Consider the following 21,388-nt stretch of genomic DNA (forward strand, 5'->3'; position numbering starts at 1 on the left):
TTTAAATAAGTGTATGTAGCTGGTGAGAAACAGAATTTCTCCCAAGATCCATATGGCTTCACAGTCCATGCCCTTCTCCCCCAAGTAAATGGTTCCATTCTTCCAAAGATTAAAAATCCCTGCTTAGTGGTTCTCTGCTGAGGGTGAAGAGTGCAACACAGACTTGGGAAAAGATCCTCAAGTCATTCTTGGGTTCTCTGTTCCCTCACCCTGCCTCACTTTCCAACCATCCTGTTAGCTGAGAGCATTGCAGGCAAAAGAGTGAAAACAAAGCATGCCGAGAAACAGGACAGTAAGCAGGCTTTTTGTGGAAACGGATGTTTTGGGGCAATGTTCTCTCTGACTCCTCACTTTTGTCCCCTTCATTGCAGGCCAAGCAGATAGAGCTTCAGTTCACTATCGGCGAAGCCATCACCAGCGCTGCGATAGGAACTAGTTCTGTGGCCGCCCGGGATGCCTGGCTGGTGGCTGAAGAAGAATATACGCCCCCTGCCGGTACCATATAGTCAGCTAATCAGTTTATTACCACCAAGTAACCCCCTTCTGTTCTTGTTATCACCTTTGAGCAAAAGAAAAAAACGTATACATTCCATTTTAACTCTCTTTCCAATATTTATGTATGTATTTATCAGTTGGCTCAGTCGAGAAAGATAGTTGGTTAAAGGAGACTGAGCACAAAATGAATGAGAACTGTCTCTTTAGTCCTTTGGCAAAGCAGGCAGGGGAGTTAGCTATCGATTACCTTCAGACTTGTGCTCTATTCGTGAGGACTGGTGTGGTTAGCCAGTGTTAGAGGTTGAGGCCTAGCAGTTTCCAAGTTTTGTGTCCCCTAATCCTTTATCACACAGTGCAGGTCGTGCAGCAGGTGTCTCTTCACTAAGGCGCTCTGGCTTTTAGTGACCACATAGGTGAAGGGGCATGCGTTTTCTGATGACATGTTACAGGTACTGTGATTTCACATGTCTCGTATGCTGTGAACATCCTACAGGGCACAGGATGGCTCTCCACAGCAGAGTGTCCTGCCAACCTCAGTAATGCCAAGGTTGAGGAACTCTGAAGTGACAAAGGAAAGGAGAACAATGGCGTAGTAGCTGGAGGAGGAAAGTGAGGTTAATAGAGGTTGGTTTGCCTGTTAGTTTTTAGATGGAGATGGGAAAGATACGGTAGAGAAAGAAAAATTGCTGACATTAGAAAGAATGGGGATAATTTTTAAAAATTAAGACAAAACTAATACAACATTGTAAATTAACTATGCTCCAATAAAAATTTTAAAATTTAAAAATAAACAAATAAAAGAAAAAATATTTTAAAAACTCCATGTGCAATTAAGGTCTAAAAGGAAATATAAAGGAAGAGAAATACTTTTTTTTCCTGCTGTCACTGTTTAAATGAGTAAAATTACATTAATCATATGACTACTAAAAAAACTTAAGACAGATTTTTAAAAAGAGAAGTTTTAGGTTCAGAGCAACATTAAGAGGAAGGTGCAGAGGTTTCCCACACCCTCTACCCCTACACATGTCTAACCTCCCCCATGATAGTGATAATTTTTCATTCTAGGGAACTTAAAGTTATCTGAGTACCTTTGAAAGGTTATTTAGTTTATGCTAGGTTCTGAAATGAATGATTCTCAGTTCCTTCAGCAATTTATTTAAACACCTTAGTCATTTAGATCTTAATATGTTGTAGGATTGTTGTATTGAGTAAATGTTGATTAAAATTTTATCTTTTTCAGGGAGCTCTATTCAGTTATGTTAATTGCTTCTTATCATTCTTTCTCTTTCCCTAGGAGCTAAAGTTAATGATGTGGTCCCCTGGGTGCTGGATGTGATTTTAAATAAACATATCATCAGCTCCAACCCACATGTGAGGCAAGCAGCCTGCATCTGGCTCCTTTCCCTTGTGAGGAAGCTAAGTACCCATCAAGAAGTGAAGGTAAGCCATTCTGTAAATGTGGTCCAGCTCTGTTGGAAACTGTTTATGAAGTATTTATAATAGAAAGGTGGTAGGAGGGGAAGTGTATGAGGGTGAGGGCCACTAACCAGTAACACATATTTTGAAATAAGCTATACATGAAGGAATGAAGGATGGTACCTGATATATATGGGCTGGAAGATGATTCTTAAGTTGAAGGTACAATGTCAGAGGAAGTGGTGAGGATGGGGGAGGCTCAGACTGTGTGCGTTAGACCACCTGTAAGTGCCACAACCTTCAGGTAATTTGGCCACCTTCCAAGATGAGAGCACAGCAGGGTTTGTGACTGCCTCTGGTCGTGAGACTTCACAGGGGTTGTGTACCCTGAGAGCAAGATTTTTATTCTCCCAAGGAGGCAGAGTTTCAGTGTTCTGAATGCCTTTTTTCTTCTTTCAGTCTCATCTTAAAGAAATTCAGAGTGCATTTGTTTCTGTTTTGTCAGAAAATGATGGTAAGTAATTGGTAAATATTTGATTTCCAGACTTCTTTAAACTTGTATTTTTGTTTGTTTGTTTTTGCGGTACGCGGGCCTCTCACTGTTGTGGCCTCTCCCGTTGCGGAGCACAGGGTCTAGACGTGCAGGCTCAGCGGCCATGGCTCACGGGCCCAGCCGCTCCGCGGCATGTGGGATCTTCCCGGACCAGGGCACGAACCCGTGTCCCCTGCATCGGCAGGCAGACTCTCAACCACTGCGCCACCAGGGAAGCCCTAAACTTGTATTTTAAATTTTGAAAAACCTGGATTAATGAACGTAAAAGAAGGCTACAGGAAACTTGATTCTTAATGTATTTATTTATTCATTAGATCATTTATTCATTAGATCAGTTTTGCATTTAAAAGTGGAGCCGAGGCCTTCTTTAACTCATACTTGTACCAAATAATAGCTTTCTTCTCCTAATACTTAGAATTCCTTTTCTCTCTGTGATTTAAGCCAGGAGAGAGTGCAAATATTTGTGTTAGACATTTAAATAGTAGCTTTGTTTTATTAATTGTTTTAAACATGTGGTCTGATGTTGACTTTTCATTTAAAAAATTGCACGTGGGCATCCTTAAATCCTGTGATTACCTCTCATGTGTGCGACGTGCCTCCACTGACCCTTTGTCACCATGCACTACACACTAAGGCCCAGCAGGGTTGACTTGGCTTGTGAGTTAGATGTTCTGTGAATGTAGTTCTCATTTACAGAGACTTGCTGGTGTCATGTCCACTCAGATGATTTAGTATGTTTTTAACAAAATAGGCAGGTTGATTATGTTTTCATATCTTTACTTTGATATCATTTTGGGTTAATGTTACAAGTTTAACTTCTTTTTAACTTGATGCCCAGAGGACAAATTTTTCTTAAAAGAATATTGTTTTGTCTGACTTCTGTGTAGAACTTAGCCAAGATGTTGCCTCAAAAGGCCTTGGGTTGGTGTATGAACTGGGCAATGAACAAGATCAACAGGAGTTGGTTTCTACTCTTGTAGAAACACTGATGACTGGCAAAAGGTACAGTGAACTTGAAAATTTCAGATTTGAACACGCAGGGCAAGTTTTGCACATACTGAGAATATGAAGTGGAGGAAGGAAAGTTCAGCTTGTGATTTTCCTGTTTATTAAGCCTTTTCTAAATTGCAAATCATCGATTGTTATGCTGTGGATAGCAGTTTAATTATCCAGTGTATACTGTTTAGAAACAGGCCAGTAATTCAGGCTTCGAAAATTGAATGATCTTGGGACAGGTAAAGCATTGGATTACAGAAGTACCGTAATTACCGTTGGCTAAAGGGAATGAAGATGTGGAGAGGAAGTGTGTCACGCAGGTCCGATCTGTGAAGAGGAAGAGGCGGGCAGTCATTCTCGTAATTGGTTTCTGCTTTATGTTACTTTCCTTGTAGGAAGAATAGTTCTCAGTGTGTGACCACATTTAACTCAGTGTAACTTTATGTGGGATGTCTTTTATATCTATTTGTTCTTCCTAGACTTCATTTTACAAAATTCTCTGGCTGATGGGAAGGGTTAGTTGACTTTTACATCTTGCACACTGTAGATACTTGATAGGGAATTTGATTTTATCAGTTTACAGATGAAATGTATGCATTAGTTGAATGGTGGTATGAAAAATTCGAGGCTAATTTAAATTCTTGGTGTTGTTTTCGTTTAGAGCTAAGCATGAAGTTTCTGGAGAGACAGTGGTGTTTCAAGGAGGAGGCCTTGGCAAAACCCCTGATGGGTAAGTGTGCCGGATCTATTGATCAGTCATCAATGAAGATGTAGAGATCTTCTCTCCGTTGGGAAGGGTGCTCACCAGGTTGATTTCCACCCTCGTGGGAGGTGTTGTGTGTTAGTGGAAGAAGAAAATGTCAGTGAAAAAGCCTAGTGTTTTAGATTGGGTTTCCTGGGGGAGCAGACTGAGATGGAGGTGTGTGTGCTGGAAGTTTATTGAAGGGTGCCTGGAGTCGTCACCCTGGGGGACTGAGGAGGCAGGACAGGTCCAGTGGCCGAGGAGGAGGTGACCTGCTGCCCCCGCTTACGAGACCGTGACCCATCACGGAGCTCTGGGACTGGGCTGGGAGGGCCTGCAGGGAGGTCCTGCTCTGTGTCCCCTCCTCAGGTCTTTTCACCCCCTCAGTGACTAGCCGTTGGTGGTGGGCTGCTCTCGGGGAGGACCTGACCTTGGACTGAGGGCAGTTCTGTCAGCTCCCAGCCAGCGGGTCCTCAGGGAGGAATCAGCACGCACTGCACCTAGTGTTTTGGAGGGGCATCTCTACTTGGTGCTGTGGAGTCCACCAGCTGGGCATTTCAAATTAATTCGTAGAGCCTTACCTCTTTCGTCTTATCACTATTCCATCATGGTTGTACTGTTGCTTTTCCTCTGAAAACCCTCAGGTCCAGCTGCAGCTTGCTGGGCATTGCTGGGGAGTCCCCAGAGCCCTGCCTCAGGCTGTCTCTCCCGTAGCTCCATGTTTTCACACTGAAGTTGTTTCATTCCACTTACCCTCCCTCTAGACTCCCTCTGAGTTTTAAAAGAAGTGCTCACTTTTCACAAAATAATGAAAAAGATCAGGTAGTTGAGCAAATACAGAGGGAAGTTAACAGGACTTGAAGAAGTTGTTATCAGGATTGGGACGCTGTAGCTTAGAAAAGGTGTAGGGAAGACAGAAGCTGTCTTCAGACGGCTCTCGGGATCCTGAGAGAGACTTGTGCACAGTGCACCGAGGAATTATTGCCGTCTCCTGAGGTGATGAGGGCGCCACCCTCATGGGCATCACAGGTGCCTTAGGCCATGTACCAGCCATTGCTGAGAACTGAAGTAGGCGACTTTTTACATTCTCGTCACCCTGGTTCTCTGTCTCTGTGGTAATGAGATAACGCAATATTGGAAATTTAGCGAAAACGTAATTTTAAAATGTCCTAGTAATATTGGTAATGTAATTTTTGATAGTCTGGAGGTGGAGAGGTACATTACAGCGTACTTTTTCATCTTTGTTTTCAAGCCAGGGCCTCTCTACTTACAAGGAGCTTTGTTCTCTGGCAAGTGATCTTAGTCAGCCGGACCTGGTGTATAAATTTATGAACCTAGCCAACCATCATGCAATGTGGAACTCTAGGAAGGTAAGTGGCTATTGCTGGACATTTTATTTTTTTCTTCCCTCCAAATCAAACCTCCTGCATTGGCAGACGGGGATAACTGTTATGCAGTGTGTTTTGTAAAAGTCTGTGATTAGAGAGATCTAGATCACCACATAGCTGCTATTACTGATTGGTAAAGCCGGACACCCAGTAAACCAGGCTCTATTCAGGGACAAGGATAGGAGGAAGAATTTTGTGATTTTTCATATGTGGATATTATATCTGAGCCACTTTGTTATTATTTTTTTAGGGTGCTGCTTTTGGTTTTAATGTAATTGCTACCAGAGCTGGAGAGCAGCTAGCTCCTTTCCTGCCTCAACTAGTTCCTCGTCTTTATCGTTATCAGTTTGATCCCAACCTTGGCATTCGACAGGCCATGACAAGTATTTGGAATGCGCTGGTCACTGACAAGTCAATGGCAAGTATCTGTGAACCCTTGTCCCAGGCTACACATGGCATGTAAACTCATGCTCATCTTCCTTTCTACTTTGTGTACTTTTTTGTTTAAACAAACAGACTTTCTTTCATCCCTTGCTTTCTTCCTTCTTTCAAGGTATCAGAGATGCTCATGGCAACATTTATTGAAATCTCAAAAGTGGAAACAATCTAAATGTCCATTGGGTGGATGGTTAAGGAAGTGGCAGTGTATCCACACAAATGGAAAACTGTATGTCGATAGTTAACCACTGATGTAGTGGAGAACAGGTCGTGGTTCTTGCTTTCAAGGAGTTCACGTAGTTGGGGAGGTAGATAAGGAATCAGGCAATTACCATATTTGGTTTTTTCTCATCTGGCTGCTTCTCATATTCTCCTTCACTGTTAGATACTAGAATTTCTCAGGGCTTGCATCTGAGTACCGTTGACTCTCTCCACTTTCCCTTTTAGATCAGCTCCTCAGTTCCAGGGCTTATGTGTCATCTTGATTGTGATGGTTCCCAGTCTTTACTTATGGCCCAGGCACGACTTGTGCTCCTGACTTGTCTATCTCACTGCCTGCTTGACATTGTCACTTGGATGTTGTTTCAAGATACCTCAGACTTAATATGTCTAGATCGGGACTTAAAAAAACAAACTTCCCCCTCTCTTCTCCTCAGCGTTCATTCATTTACCCCAGCTGGGAAACTGGGCATCATCCTTGATTATTGTCTGTCTCACCCTCACCCTCAATTGAATCCAGTAGCAAATTCTGTTGATTCTGCTTCCAAAGTATTTCTCCCTCCCTCCCTTCCCTTCTTCCCTTCTTTCTCTTTCTTTTTCTCTGTTTCTCTCTTTCTTTCTCTCTCTCTCTTTCTCTCTTTTTCTCTTTCTTTCTTTCTTCCTCCCTTCCTTCCACTGTGTGGCTTGCGGGATCTCAGTTCCCTGACCAGGGATCAAACCCGGGCCCACAGCAGTGAAAGCGCTGCATCTTAACCACTGGATCTCCAGGGAATTCCCTCCAAAGTATTTCTTGAATCTATTCTCTTTTTTCCTTATTCCTCCCTGATGAACAGGTTGTCATCTTTCTCTTCTCTTTGCCTTCTTTCATTTAATTACCAATAGTAAAAGTGATTTTTAAAAATGCAAATTGGATTGCATTTTGGGTTAAAATCCTTTGTTGGCTTCCTAGTTCACTTTAAATAAACCCCATGACCCTTACCCTGTCTTTCCATGCCTGAGCATGATGCAGCCCTTTCCTGTCTCCAGTCTGATGCTGGTGGGCACTGGAGGGTTCCACCTTGAGGGTTCTGTGAGTTCTGTTTGCTCTAGGAGAGTACTTGGTACCAATGGGTCAACTTGAGATCTAATAGGTCGAGTTCAGGGCCCAGGCTTAGGCTCGCAGGATGTGAGTGTCACCTGTGTGTGAGTGGAAGGTGAAGCCACAGATGTGGATGAGATCACTGTGGAGACTGTCTAGAGACATGGACATAGAAAGACATCAGTTTCTTAAATCTTAGGTGAGTTATTTCCTCCCTGTCTCGGTTTTCTTAAATGTAAGTGAGGATAACAAAACCTTTCCTACCTACAAGAGTAATAGTGGAAAAGCCATAAGTTTTGAAATTCTTTGGATTAGCATAAAAAGTGAATCTACTATCGGTGTGTGTAGTTATTACCAAATGGATAAGTGTATATCAAAACTAAAGAGGCTTAAAAGATTAAATTCGTCTTCATTCTGAACAATCAAGTGCTTCTTTATGTGCCAGACGTGGTGCAGGCTACCAGGGAGGGAAGGACAAGTGAGACACTGTCCCTGCCCTCGAGGTCTCAGTGTGAAGGGGCAGGACAGTTGCTGTGCTGTCTGATACAATGTGCTTAAGAAGGTGCCGTGGGAACATAGGGCAGAGTAGGCCAGGCCTGTCTGCGAAGGTGATGCCTGATTTGAATCTTGAACAAGTAGGAGCTGGAAGAGGTAGAGGTGGTGTGTGCTAGGGAGTGGAGGTGAGGCAGGACATGCAAGAACTTGGGAGCTAGATGGTCCCAGGAGGGCTTCGTATGCACGCATGGGTGATTGGACTTTATTCTCATGCACTGAGGAAAATAAGAGGATCACGTTTGCATTTCAGGATGATCAGCGGGGCAGCTTTCAGCAACTAAAGTGGGGAGAGAGTTGTGGACAGAGAGGCCTAGGGAGACACTTAGGCTGTTACGTACAGAAACACAGTGTGGTAGAGATGAATCATTTGATTATTGATGGATTTTGCGTTCTCAGTTTTATCCTTTTGTTTTCATTAGGTGGATAAGTATTTGAAGGAAATTCTTCAAGATTTGGTTAAGAATCTAACCAGCAATATGTGGCGAGTTCGAGAATCCAGGTACCATTTTTGGAAATATAAGACTAGTCAAATAAAATTGAATTTTTTTTCCCTTCAAATTTCCAAGTTTTATACTTTGTGCAAAAGGAATAAGTTAAAACCACTAAAAAGCATATTTCTGGTTGGGTTAGACAGTTAATGATATTTAAGCTCTAGTCAGTGGTTTTCCTAAGTTGTCTTAGTTTTTGTAAGTATGAAATAACAGAAGTAGATCACTTGTTAAATTAGACATCAAGATACATTTATATACTCTCATGACTTTGTAGGGTAGCATTTATTTATACATATATAATTTATGTTTATTCAGTGCCTGCTATATGCTTGGCAGTGTGCTAGGCCCTGGAGGTATATTGGTAAGTAAAAAATCATGTATCATCTTGAAGAGATTATATTATAGTTGTGGGAAATAGACATTTGATGAGTGTACATGCCATATGCCTGTGGTATATTTGAGGCACCAAGAAGAGAGTAGTCATTGCCGTTTTGGGGTGAGGGGGTTAAGACTAGAAATATAGGCAGAATCCATATTCTTGTTTGATATGACTGTTTCATAGTAAAATATTGAGCTTTCTTGATCATATATTTGAAACCAAATTGTTTATTTTCAGCTGTTTAGCTCTGAACGATTTATTGAGAGGAAGACCCCTAGATGACATCATTGATAAACTTCCAGAAATTTGGGAAACTCTCTTTAGAGTACAAGATGATATAAAGGTACTATATACATAAATCTGCATTTATTTATAGAATAGCATAAATTGGAATTGTTAAAATATGTATGTTACATATTTCAAAATTCAATATCCAGACAATTTTTTTTAAAAGACCAGAATTTTCCTCCAAAGTTTCAGTTTTGTGTTTTTGGGTTTTTTTTGCGGTACGCAGACCTCTCACTGCTATGGCCTCTTCCGTTGCGGAGCACAGGCTCCGGACGCGCAGGCTCAGCAGCCATGGCTCACGGGCCCAGCCGCTCTGCGGCATGTGGGATCTTCCCGGACCGGGGCACGAACTCAACGTCCCCTGCATCGGCAGGTGGACTCTCAACCACTGCGCCACCAGGGAAGCCCCAAAGTTTCAGTTTTGATGTGTGTGTGAAGTGGCAAGTTTAGGTATCTTTAGATCTAAATTTAATTAAAGTTAAAAAAAAAAAAAAAGAAAAAAGGGTAACTACTGCCTGATTTTCTTTTAGTAGAGATCTTGTGATGCTGTTGTGAGGAACAAATAACAGTTTAGAAATAATCCAAAATAACTCTACTTAGATCAGCTTCGTAAGTTGGATCAGTCATTCCCAAATAACGTGACCAGTTTCTCTTTTGCCTCGGCAGTCTAAATTTAAAATTTTTCCATCTTAACATTAAAATTAGGCACTTCCGTTTTTTGCTTTATTCGTCAGAGTTTTTTTAAGTCTTTCAGAATCTTCACATAGATCTCTATATATTTGCTTTTATAATATATTTAGTTTCTAAACTGTTATACTTAATATCCATATTTTTGTAAGGTCAAAACAGGTTGTATCTAATTTAAAAACAGTAGTATGGAATGGTAGTATGTTCCTTGATGGGCAAAGAGCCTAGTGAAACACCATTTTTTACCTAGTAATGAAAGTAGGATTTTTCACCAATTTGTGTAGATTTGGAGGCAGTTTAAATACACATTTTGGGGTAGATGAGAAGGAAACTCTGACGTTGTATAATGTCATATTCTTCTCATTTTTAGGAATCTGTACGAAAAGCAGCAGAACTAGCTCTGAAAACGCTGAGCAAGGTGAAAACTCTAGTCTTATACTGGGGGGTGAAGTGGGTCAGGATTCTATGTGACAGTGAAAATTATGACTTATTTTTTTGTCATATAAAGTGACATTTAGTTGCAGTGTAACTGGCTTCATGTTACAGCCCACTTCTTAACAATGAATGGGAAACTGGTTGCTATTATGTTAGAATGCTAGTATTTTTAACAAAGTGTGTCTCTGGGCTCTTTAAATGGAGAGCTTTCCTAGGCCTTTATATAAGATAGGACTTTCTCTTGACCCTGAAGTACACATTACATTTAGATCAAGCAACATCTATTCTCTTTATTATTGCTATGTTTATATGTTAATCTGCCTTTCATACTTCTGAGGTTGGCAACCTTTTTTTTTCTTTTGCGGTACGCGGGCCTCTCACTGCTGTGGCCTCTCCCATTGTGGAGCACAGGCTCCGGACGTGCAGGCTCAGCGGCCATGGCTCACGGGCCTAGCCGCTCCGCGGCATGTGGGATCTTCCCGGACTGGGGCACGAACCCGTGTCCCCTGCATCGGCAGGCGGACTCTCAACCACTGCGCCACCAGGGAAGCCCTGGCAGCCTTTTTGAAACTGGTTCCCCACTTGAACTTGATTTCGTGGTATATCAGGGCCTTCTAATGTGTTAGAAGGTTTTAAATCCAAGTGTTTCTTATTCCACATTTGTGTTCTTGACCTCTGTGTTATGCTGCCACCCAAAGTTATCGATAATAATACCTTAAGCCTTCTTCAGTGCTTTCTAAACATATTCTCGTTTCATCTTCAACTGTTTCCTGTTTCACAAATTAGAAGACCAAAGCTTAGAAAGTAAAATGCATTACCAAATTTTCTGTATAGTTATTGGCAGACATAGGACTCAATCCCAGATCATGAGATCTTCTTTTTCTTCCTGTGATATTGTAGAAAGTAGAGTCACTTACCCTTTTCTATGGATATAGGAAGTAGGAAGTATTTTGTCAGATGAACGCGTTATTGGGTGAGAGGTCAGTTTCACTAATTTCCATGCTCTTTGTATGTGAGGTTTGTGTGAAAATGTGTGACCCTGCCAAAGGAGCCGCTGGCCAGAGAACCATTGCTGTCCTCCTGCCCTGCCTTCTGGACAAAGGAGTGATGAGTCCTGTGACAGAAGTTCGAGCCCTCAGGTTTGAATCAGCTGATGAAATTGAATGCATTGGATTTACTTAGTTCTTAGCCACCCAGTAGAAATTGGGTTTCTTTGAATGTTAGATTCTTGAAAGAGTGGAGAAATGAGTTGAGAATCCAGTGGGGTGACCCAATAGCAAATGCGAGAAGTGGTGAGTCAGAACATTTTTGCAGAGACATTCTCATGGGAGCCTTGCTTTTGTCCAGCCTTCTGCCACTCTGCCTCAACCTTGAGTAAAGTGTGTTTGTTATTTTCTTGTCATTGGCCTCTGCCCCCAGCAGGCACATCGTCCTATTCTGCTACGCCTCAGGTCCTTGAGAGCTTGCTTGTTGGTTATACCACTTAGTAATGTTTCACAGATTATTATGTTTAAAATAAACTGTTTACCGCCTGTGAAATATTCAGGTAGTACACATTTAGATATATATGGCTCTTTTAAGTTAAAATCAGCAGTGAAGGATTCTTTTTTTTTTTTTTTTTTTTAACCAGAGTGCTATCTGGGAACTTCATCTGTTCCATTTTTTATTTCCCTCTTGAAATTAGCTCAAATTAACAGTACCAACACTATTTCATGGTAACTAAATAGTTGCTATGGGAAAGCTCTTCTCAGAAGGATTCACCTAACAAATGCAAAGGAATGATAAAATTAGGGTATCACCATTTTGCTCTCCTCACTAGGATACTCCAGGTAGTGATCATAAGTGGCTCCTGAGTCCACTGGTAGAGGCTGACGGGAGGAGCATTATAATGGATGGTTGGTTCGTGCTGACCAAACTTGAACCTGCTGTTCATTCAACAGCACAAAAAAACATAAGCATCTTGATGTGATGAGACAGGACATGTGAAGACCACCCGTGAAAGATTCTTGTTTTAAAAAAAATTGAATTGAACTTGATTTTAGCCTGCAGATCTGTATAGCTACAGAGGAACCTCTTAAGTGACACCATCAGAATACAAATCGATAGCTTAAAAAAAAGAGGACGGAGAGAGCACTGTTGAAAAAGATTCAAGAAATGCAGTAAATTGCAATGTGTAGATGGACTCTGGATTCGATTTCAGCAAACCAACTCTTACGGACACTTGTGAAGCAGTCAGGAAATTTGGATATTAGATGATATGAAAGAAATTCTTAATATTTTTTAGGTGTGAAATGGTATTTTGATTATGATAAAAAATCTGGGTCTCTTCATGATGCATGTAGAAGTTTAGTTAGGGAATACGCTTCAAAATACTACAGTGGCAGGGGGAAAAGTATATGAATGGTCTGTATGTATGGTGGATGCCTAAGTGAGACAAAATTGGCCAAAGGTTGCTGCTTGTTGAACTGGGTGGAGAGCATACGGAATTGCATTTATGATTCTCTTTACTTTCATATATGTGTGAACATTTCTGTAATAAAAAGTAAAAACAAAAACCAAAAAAAAAAACCAACACAGAGCTAAGACCAGGCTCTGTACCCAAGGGAGTATGTTCCTTAATGCAATAAAGTGCAGAAACTCCTCATGATTAGACCTGTAGGGCTTCTTGCTTTGTTAAAGGGACTCAGGAGTTGTGTTTTGTGTGTCTGTAGCATTAACACCCTCGTGAAGATCAGCAAAAGTGCGGGAGCCATGTTGAAACCACATGCACCAAAACTCATCCCAGCTCTGCTAGAATCCTTAAGTGTCTTGGAGCCTCAAGTTCTCAATTATTTGAGTCTCCGGGCTACAGACCAAGAAAAGGTGAGTTGACAACACAGCCATATTGGTAATTATCATGAAGGGAGAGTCCTGTTAAGATACTCAACAGGCCTTCCAGGGTCCTTAGACAAACTCCATGACTCAGATGATACTTTCACCACTCTTGAAACAGCTCAACTTCTATAACCACATGCAGTGTTTCTTTAGCGGGGCTGGAGAGGGCTTATACACTGTTATGTGAAGTGAATGAAAAATGACACTTCTGTCCAAAAAAATACATCAATACATTTATTTAACACGGTTTTTTGTACATGTTCGTTTATTTTCTAGGGGTTGGGTCTACACCCTCAGAGTCCTCCTATGGACCATTCCTGCTTTGCAAATCAAGAGGATTTGTAGCTAGACTTTTGCATAGTCCAAAATTATTCTGCTTTTTAGGTATACTCTAGTTCCCTAGTCTCTGATTAGAGTTTTGTTCTGTTTTTTTAATTACAGATGAAACATTTATTGTGAAAAGTTAAAACAACACAGAAGAGTAGAAAGTAATCCCCTAGGAGTCCCCTCTGCTGTGGCAGCACAGTATCATTTCCTGAGGAGTACTCACTTTCAGCAGTTCCTGGGTCTTTTTTCAAATTCTTTTGTAGTCATAGGCTTCAAAATCAAACAAACATACTAATTTTAAAATAGAATCAGACTGCGAATATTGTTCTGCAACTTGATTTTTGTTTTTAACAAAATACCATGTGTATATATGGATCTATTTCATTCTTTTTAGTGCATGCAGAGTATTCTACAGTGAGATTATTTTGAACTTTCGTGTGAGAGATTTTGCGGCATCAAAAGTTACGAATGTTCTGTTTTCTCCACATCTTTGCCAACATTGAATAATACCAGTCTGATAAGCAAGAATCTCATTATTCTAATTTAGTTTCCTATTATTAGTGTTGTCCATTGTCTTTTCGTATTATGTTATCCATTTATAAATATTTCTTCTGTGAGTTGTATGTTTCTACTCTATGTCTGTTTTTCACTTGTTTATGTTTTTACATTTGTCTTTATTAGAACTGTCAAACTCCTGTTATATGATTGTAAAAGTTTTCTCTCAGTTCACTATTTGGTTTTTAACTTACCTAAACTATTATATTCTAATCACTTACTCTGTTTTCCCTTTGCCTCTGATATTGCTGTTTCTTCTCCAGTCATCATTCTTTCCTCTTTCAGCAGTAATCTTGCCTTTCCTAGGTTCTCACCTACTAGGTGTTGAGAATTAGGAAACATAAATTCTAGTCCAAACTTTGCAGCCCTAGGCAAGGCACTTCTGTATGCCTAATTTTTCTCACTTACTATGTCTGGATAGTGTCAACCTCTCCTGTACCATAGTTATTTGATTAAAATGCTATTGTATCAATAGATAGGAGGGTCCTTTATAAAGTTAAAACAATACATGTATAAAATTAAAAATCGTGTATTAGATAGAAAATTATTTAGTCTGTTTCTTTATTTAATGGAGGGAGAACCTGAGGCTCAAGAAGGCTGGATAACTTGCTCAGAGCCATACTATGTTATTTTCTAACTGCAGTTAATTTCTAACTGTTGTCTGCATTTCTCACTTACGGTGAGATGCTGCCTCTACATATATATGGTTGAGCGTAGAACAAAAGAAACTATTTAGACTTGTGTTTGAATTTGTTGTATCTGTATATTATTTTTTAAAATATTCCTTAATTTGTCAGTAAAGCCCAATTTGAGTGTGTGGAGGTTCTTCTTTTATTTTGGCTGTGCCGTGTGCAGCTTGTGGGATCCTAGTTCCCTGACCAGGGATCAAACCCATGCCCTCAGCAGTGAAAACCGCAGAGTCCTAACCACTGCACTGCCAGGGAAGTCCCTGGAGGTTCTTCTTAATTGATTGAATGTGCTTGCATTTGTGTTCTCAGGCTGCGATGGATAGTGCCCGACTCAGTGCTGCCAAATCCTCTCCCATGATGGAAACAATCAACATGGTAAGTGCCTCACGTAATGAGAACATTTACGTTTGCTTACCTTAGAGTGTAATTGTTCAAAGTCTTCAGGTTACATTAAATGAAGTAGAGGTTTAAGGGATGAGTCAAGGCAGCTGTTGTGACTCTAGTTTTTTCTTAGTAGAGTTCTTTTTTCTTTTCCTGTATTACTAAATGGAATACTTTCCCCAATACTAGATTGCAGTAGTCCAGATTTGTGTTACACAGGAGAACAATATACTAAAAGGTCTGCCTATAAATCTATACCTGTATATCTTTTGGCCTGCCTATTTAGAAAGTTCGGATACTTGTGTCTGCCTGAGCATTGTTTCTGGGAGGACCTAGGAAGGTGTAAGCTGGAGGTGTTAGTGAAGTAGGAAGCATAAAAGGTAGGGAGAGAGAACTGAGCAATGTTGGTAGGTTGTTCAGTTAAAGGAAGGGGATTTGCAGAAAAGAGCTGCTTGGCACCAAGTTTCGAAATTCCAATGTTTCTGGAATCATGGGTTAAAGAGTCTCTAAGGTCACAAAAGCCGACTCTGCTGTGCCTGCCCTGGAGTGGTTAAATGAGAGCTTGTGAGCTACTGGAAATTGTTTTGATGGGCAGATCACAGGTCTAGACAAGAGAAGAAGGAATTTTTTTAGTGCTTACTGGGGAACTATTAACAAAATTTGGTCTTAGGATGTCTTCGTTGGATTATGAGGGCAAAAGAAAGCTTAAAGAAATAGGAATAGTTAGCAAGCACCTTATAGATATGCTCATCAGTAATAGAATATATGTCATTGTATTTTCAAAAATATATAGTATAGCAAATTCAGCTAAGAAGTCAACTTTAATAAGGTGGCTTGATAGGGCAGGACCACGGAAGAAGGTCAGTTTTAATCTAGGTCTTTTACACTAAACATGGATTGTTAAAGAAGAAGCAGGCCCAGAGAGATCCTCTCTTCTTGGGTACTCATTATTTATTTTCTCCTTTATAAATCAATGTTTTTTATTATTTTTGTTTTGTTTTTAATGTTGATCCACTGATGAATGGTTTTCTTGTTTGTAGTATAATGATTTTAACATTGAAATTGGAGCAAAATCAAACCAGTGGTTTTTGCACTTCATGTCAAAACCAGTTGGGTACATAGTTGACGTGGGCAGTTATTAATTGAAGATGCGGTACTGACTTAATTATTTGCTAAGGTTAACTTTTTATATTTATTCTCTTCCAAAAGTGCCTGCAGTATCTTGATGTGTCGGTGCTGGGTGAGCTAGTTCCTAGGTTATGTGAACTGATCAGAAGTGGTGTAGGTCTTGGAACTAAGGTAAGCAAGTGTATTTTTCATAAGCGGAATTTGCATCTTCATTCGTTTGGGCCACAAAAATAGAACAGCCGTCATGTGTGAAATTCATTTTTTTCTTAAAACCTGACTTTATTTTATGTTAACTATTTTGTTTCTATGACTGCACTAATAACTTAAAACATGTAATTCATTCAGAATATAAAACATGTGACTTATATTCAGTAAACATTGTCTTACTTTTTTACTGGAATCATTTCTGTCCCCTGGTTGCCAGGTACATGCCCTCTGGGTCCTCGTTCATAATCAGTTATTAGTGGAAATGCTCATCCAGTTACCAAGTCATGGTTGCTTAAGGTGGTGATTAGTATTTTTCACAGAGGAATCAGTAGGTATTTAGATGGAAAAATGTCTTCCTTTCCAAGATTTTTCAAGGATCAGATCCCACACCCTACACTTTGAAAACAAACAACTCAACGTTTATTTCTCCTGACAAAATTAACATTTACTTGTATTTTAAAATTTTAGCATTTATAGATCAGGAGAAAGTTAGAAGTTGTCTGTAAGTTTACCACCCATGGGTTAATTGCTGTTGATATTTCAAAATGTTTCCTTCTGGTCTCTTTCTGTGCATGTGTCTTCTACGATGTCCTCTCTAATGGCCATATACTCTCTCATGTGGCTGAAACATCATTTATTTTAACCCATCAAGGAATACCTGATTTGTTTTCAGCTTTTTTGATACTAAACAAAGCGCTGTGATGAATGGTTTTGGACACATCTGAAGCTGCTTCCTTTGGTTAAATTCCTAGAACGGGAAATGTTAGAACAAGGATGGACAGGATGACATGTTGCCCTCCCAAAAGATTGTACGAGTCTCCTTCTCACTTGCAATGTATGAGAGCAGTGTATACTTGCAGCAAGACCTCTGCAGGAAGTCTTGAAGGAAATCTTTGTGTTAATAATTTAAAATAAGAGTTTTACTCTTTCTAGATAGAATCTTGGAGGGGCTGTAAGGCTTTGTGTATTTCTTTAAATCTTTGACTCCTAAAACCAAGGGTTTGATAGAACATTGTGACCATCAAATTTAGACCTTTGCCTTTGTAACCCTGTAGGGAGGCTGTGCCAGTGTCATTGTGTCATTAACCACTCAGTGTCCCCAGGACCTAACACCTTACTCAGGTGAGTTTGTCAAAACCACTGGGGTGATGTTTTTGTATGGCCATGTCTTGTGTGACAAGGTTTTAAAAGGAAAAACAGTGATCATTCAGACATGCTTGTGATATCGTGTACTTTTTCTTCCCTCAAACTCTCCCACTTCTACCTTTATCTCTGTTTGCAAGAGGTACAGGATGATCAAGCTTAGCAAGTTTTTACTGTTTTATAAGTGTTTATTTCTTGGTGGTATAAGGAGGTGAGAGTATCTGCTATTCTGTACTGTATAAATGGTTTATTACCATTTATATTTAATTTTACATCAGCATTTTTCTTTGCTTGAATTGGCTTCGAGATGGGGCTGATGAACTTTATGTACCTAACTCTTGTTTTTGCAACTGTCCCCGTAATAGTCTAGATTAATTAATTAATAACAGGTTAATTTTTAATTTTATACCAGGCAAAGAGAAGCAAATGGATATACAAATGTAACATGCAAGGGTTCTAGACTACTATGGAATAAATCAGATACTAATTATAGGGTTAAGTTTGTTTTGGTCCTACGAACAGAGCAGAGCATTTGGTCAGCCAAGTATCAGATTTTTCTTCTTTGTTTCCACTAGGTAAACTCATGAGTGCTTTGCTTAGTGGCCTGACAGATCGGAACGGTGTAATTCAGAAATCCTGTGCATTTGCCATGGGCCATTTAGTTCGGGTGAGTTGAATTTCTTACTTAAGTAAGTATACTTTGATAATTATGAAGAACTGACCAGGATTGTTTCTCTTCCAGACGTCACGGGATAGCAGCACAGAGAAACTCCTGCAGAAACTCAATGGCTGGTATATGGAGAAAGAAGGTACCTTTTCTCTTCCTACTTAAATTATTGTTAAGTTAGATGTAAACAACCTCATGAAACAATACAAATCAGGTCTTACCCTTTCTGATTTTATGTGGTTTGCTAGGAACATTTCTGATTGATTTTACTGGTTTGTTTTGCTGTAGTACAAGTCAAGCAGTGGTCTGTTTTTTGTTTTTTTGCGGTACACGGGCCTCTCCCTTTGCGGAGCACAGGCTCCGGACGCGCAGGCTCAGCAGCCATGGCTCACGGGACCAGCCGCTCCGCGGCACGTGGGATCTTCCCGGACCGGGGCACGAACCCGTGTCCCCTGCATCGGCAGGCGGACTCTCAACCACTGCGCCACCAGGGAAGCCCAGAGCAGTGGTCTGTTTTGATCAGTTACCCTAAACACAGTAAGTGTCATAAAGATTGTTTTTTTCTGCTTCTCTGTAGAACCCATCTACAAGACCTCTTGTGCTCTGACTGTTCATGCTATTGGACGGTACAGCCCTGATGTACTGAAGAACCATGCCAAAGAAGTTCTGCCTTTGGCATTCCTAGGCATGCATGAAATTGCTGATGAGGAGAAAGCAGAAAAAGAAGAATGTAATTTATGGACTGAAGTATGGCAGGAAAATGTACCTGGTTAGTAAACAGTGCCTGTGAATTAAACCTGTTTCTTAAGAACCACAGTTGAAAATTTTAACTCATGTTTTTTTATTCATAAACTTCTGTAGTTACTTTCCCGGGACCTTAACAATGTGTGTCCCATTGGGTTCTCAGCCCATCCACATTTCCAAGTTCTCAGGTTGGCGCTCAGATCTCTTTTCTTTCCTCCCTCATTGCTGCCCATGTGAGAGAATAGAAACTGCCCAAGCGACACAGAGCTTTGCTTATTTCAGTTGAGAATGAACAGTGATTTTCGTGTTGCCTTGAGTATTATTTTAGAGTAGTGCTTCTCCACTCTGCTCTTCATCTTGACACACGTTAATGGACGAGAGCCCTCCCGTGGACATATCCAAGTTCATAACGTCCTGCTGTTGTCAAGATTGCTCTCCCTTTCAGAGAGTGATGTGATGTAACCGTTGAGAATCACTGCTTTAGATTGATGGTCACTGACTTTTATTCCAGACTTAGAAAAGAAAAATCAGTTAGTTTACATATATATATATACACATATACACACATACATATATATACACAGACACACACACATACACACACACACACGCACATATATATATATATATATTTTTTTTTGGTCACTTAAGAGTTGCTTTTAATTTTGCTTTAGGTTCCTTTGGTGGCATTCGGTTATACCTGCAGGAGTTGATTACTATCACCCAGAAGGCTTTACAGTCTCAGTCCTGGAAAATGAAAGCCCAGGGTGCAATTGCCATGGCATCAATTGCAAAACAAACCAGCTCCCTGGTACCTCCGTATCTGGGAATGATACTGACCGCATTACTGCAAGGCCTAGCTGGACGAACATGGGCAGGAAAGGTAAAGGAACCATTCATGCCCAGTTAAATTTAAGGTATCCTTAAAGGATTATGACTTCATCTTTCATTTTCTATAAAAATTAGAATGTTGTTTTGTGGGACATCAGATGGGTTGTTGTTGTAAACCAGATTTCCTAGGCAGTTGGGAAGCTTTGGGTAAACTTTGCCTGATTAAATGTGATATTTCATCAAAGTATAACCCACGTGTCCTTGAATACTGCACAGTAATGCTGGAGGTTGGTTTTTATTTATCATGTTCAGCTTTCCAAGAGAAGTCTTAAGCCAAGTGGTCACCCTTTTGTCCCTGTTGACCTCATGAACAGATCAGAATTTGGGCATATGTGAAATTGAGTAGCAAGGCAAGCTGTATCTAAACCCCGGGCTGAGGATGCCCATCTCTGGGGCCTCTGAATTAGTAAAAGTCATTTTATACACAAGGGTGATGGTAGGTTATACACAGTGACTACTCAGTGGGGAGCGCGAGACTGTGGCATCATACACAGTCTGGTTGACGTGGTAGAAGCCAGTAGTGGCCAGTACAGAGCTGTAGATGAAGTACGGGTCTAGGAGTCGACACAGTTCTGATTCCATTGTTGATGCTTCTGCCTCTGTGACCTTGGACAAGTTGGTTCTCTAGGCTTTATGAAATGGTGAGGAAGACAGTTATCCTGCTTCCGTGGTTTGGAGTAAAACTCTGTGGATGTGCTTGTTAAACAGTTAAGTGTGTCAAAGATATGGTGACTCTGGTTAATTTTTGTTGTCATAATTTTTAAAAATTTATGAGGTAGTTATAGTCATGTACAGCGTATGTAAATGACACGTTTGCTTAATAGTATTTCCTCATCTTTCAACCCTTTAGGAAGAACTGTTGAAAGCCATTGCCTGTGTGGTGACAGCTTGCAGGTAAATGTTCCTTCAGTGAAGATGCCATTTCTTACACTGCACCTGAAAGCTGCAGCCTTTATTAACTGTTGTGATGCTTTTGTATGGATCCTGCAGTGCAGAGCTGGAGAAGCCTGTGCCCAGTCAGCCTGGCACCAGTGAAATCCTCCAGGCTGTTCTGAAGGAGTGTTGCAAAGAGAATCCCAAATACAAGATTGCAGCAATCAGCTGTGCAGGGGATGTCTTAAAGGCCACCAAAGAAGACAGATTCCAGGAGTTTGCTGACATTGTCATACCTCTCATCAAGAAGGTAATGATCGCCATATCCTTTCAGGTCTGCTTTATACTTTAAAAAAATAAAAAAATTTAAAAAAAAGAAAGAAGGAAGAGATTTTCCTGTGTCCTGTTTGCATATTTTAGGAGGACTCATGTAGCTGCAAATAGCAGAAAAATCCCCAAATACCATGGCTTCACACAAGGTAGACATTAGTCTCTCACAGGAGAGTTTAGGGAGTCTGGCTCTTTGCAGCTCCCGGCTCTGCCTTCCCTGGGGTGTGGCCATTGTCTTCACGGTCCACCGTGTATCTGCATTCCAGGTGGGTGATGGCAGAGGAGATGAAGAAAGGATGAAGGATCAAAGTAGGTATGTCAGTTCTCTCTTAAGGAGAGTTCCTGGAAGCTGCTACAGGGCCCTTTCGCTTCTATCCCACTGGCCAGTGCTTAGCCGGGTGGCCACACCTGGCTGCAGG

The 21,388-nt window shown here is 40.6% G+C and overlaps 1 protein-coding gene across 4 annotated transcripts in view; it reads left to right on the forward strand.

Annotated features, from left to right (window-relative positions):
• Positions 1 to 21,388, forward strand: part of ECPAS (Ecm29 proteasome adaptor and scaffold) — a 98,524-nt gene that overhangs the window by 69,510 nt on the left and 7,626 nt on the right. For all 4 annotated transcript variants that reach the window (XM_060154641.1, XM_060154642.1, XM_060154639.1 and 1 more), the window contains 21 exons: positions 372 to 495; positions 1,790 to 1,935; positions 2,371 to 2,425; positions 3,352 to 3,466; positions 4,122 to 4,190; positions 5,455 to 5,572; positions 5,841 to 6,008; positions 8,300 to 8,379; positions 8,988 to 9,093; positions 10,096 to 10,143; positions 11,178 to 11,299; positions 12,872 to 13,022; positions 14,915 to 14,980; positions 16,196 to 16,285; positions 17,377 to 17,443; positions 18,040 to 18,131; positions 18,207 to 18,273; positions 18,709 to 18,900; positions 19,550 to 19,758; positions 20,617 to 20,660; positions 20,757 to 20,949. In XM_060154641.1, coding sequence (XP_060010624.1) covers positions 372 to 495; positions 1,790 to 1,935; positions 2,371 to 2,425; positions 3,352 to 3,466; positions 4,122 to 4,190; positions 5,455 to 5,572; positions 5,841 to 6,008; positions 8,300 to 8,379; positions 8,988 to 9,093; positions 10,096 to 10,143; positions 11,178 to 11,299; positions 12,872 to 13,022; positions 14,915 to 14,980; positions 16,196 to 16,285; positions 17,377 to 17,443; positions 18,040 to 18,131; positions 18,207 to 18,273; positions 18,709 to 18,900; positions 19,550 to 19,758; positions 20,617 to 20,660; positions 20,757 to 20,949 — 2,322 coding nt within the window. The remainder of the gene's footprint in view (positions 1 to 371; positions 496 to 1,789; positions 1,936 to 2,370; positions 2,426 to 3,351; positions 3,467 to 4,121; positions 4,191 to 5,454; positions 5,573 to 5,840; positions 6,009 to 8,299; positions 8,380 to 8,987; positions 9,094 to 10,095; positions 10,144 to 11,177; positions 11,300 to 12,871; positions 13,023 to 14,914; positions 14,981 to 16,195; positions 16,286 to 17,376; positions 17,444 to 18,039; positions 18,132 to 18,206; positions 18,274 to 18,708; positions 18,901 to 19,549; positions 19,759 to 20,616; positions 20,661 to 20,756; positions 20,950 to 21,388) is intronic.

The sequence above is a fragment of the Lagenorhynchus albirostris genome, chromosome 7 (assembly GCF_949774975.1).
Source record: "Lagenorhynchus albirostris chromosome 7, mLagAlb1.1, whole genome shotgun sequence".
NCBI classification, from domain to species: Eukaryota; Metazoa; Chordata; class Mammalia; order Artiodactyla; family Delphinidae; genus Lagenorhynchus; species Lagenorhynchus albirostris.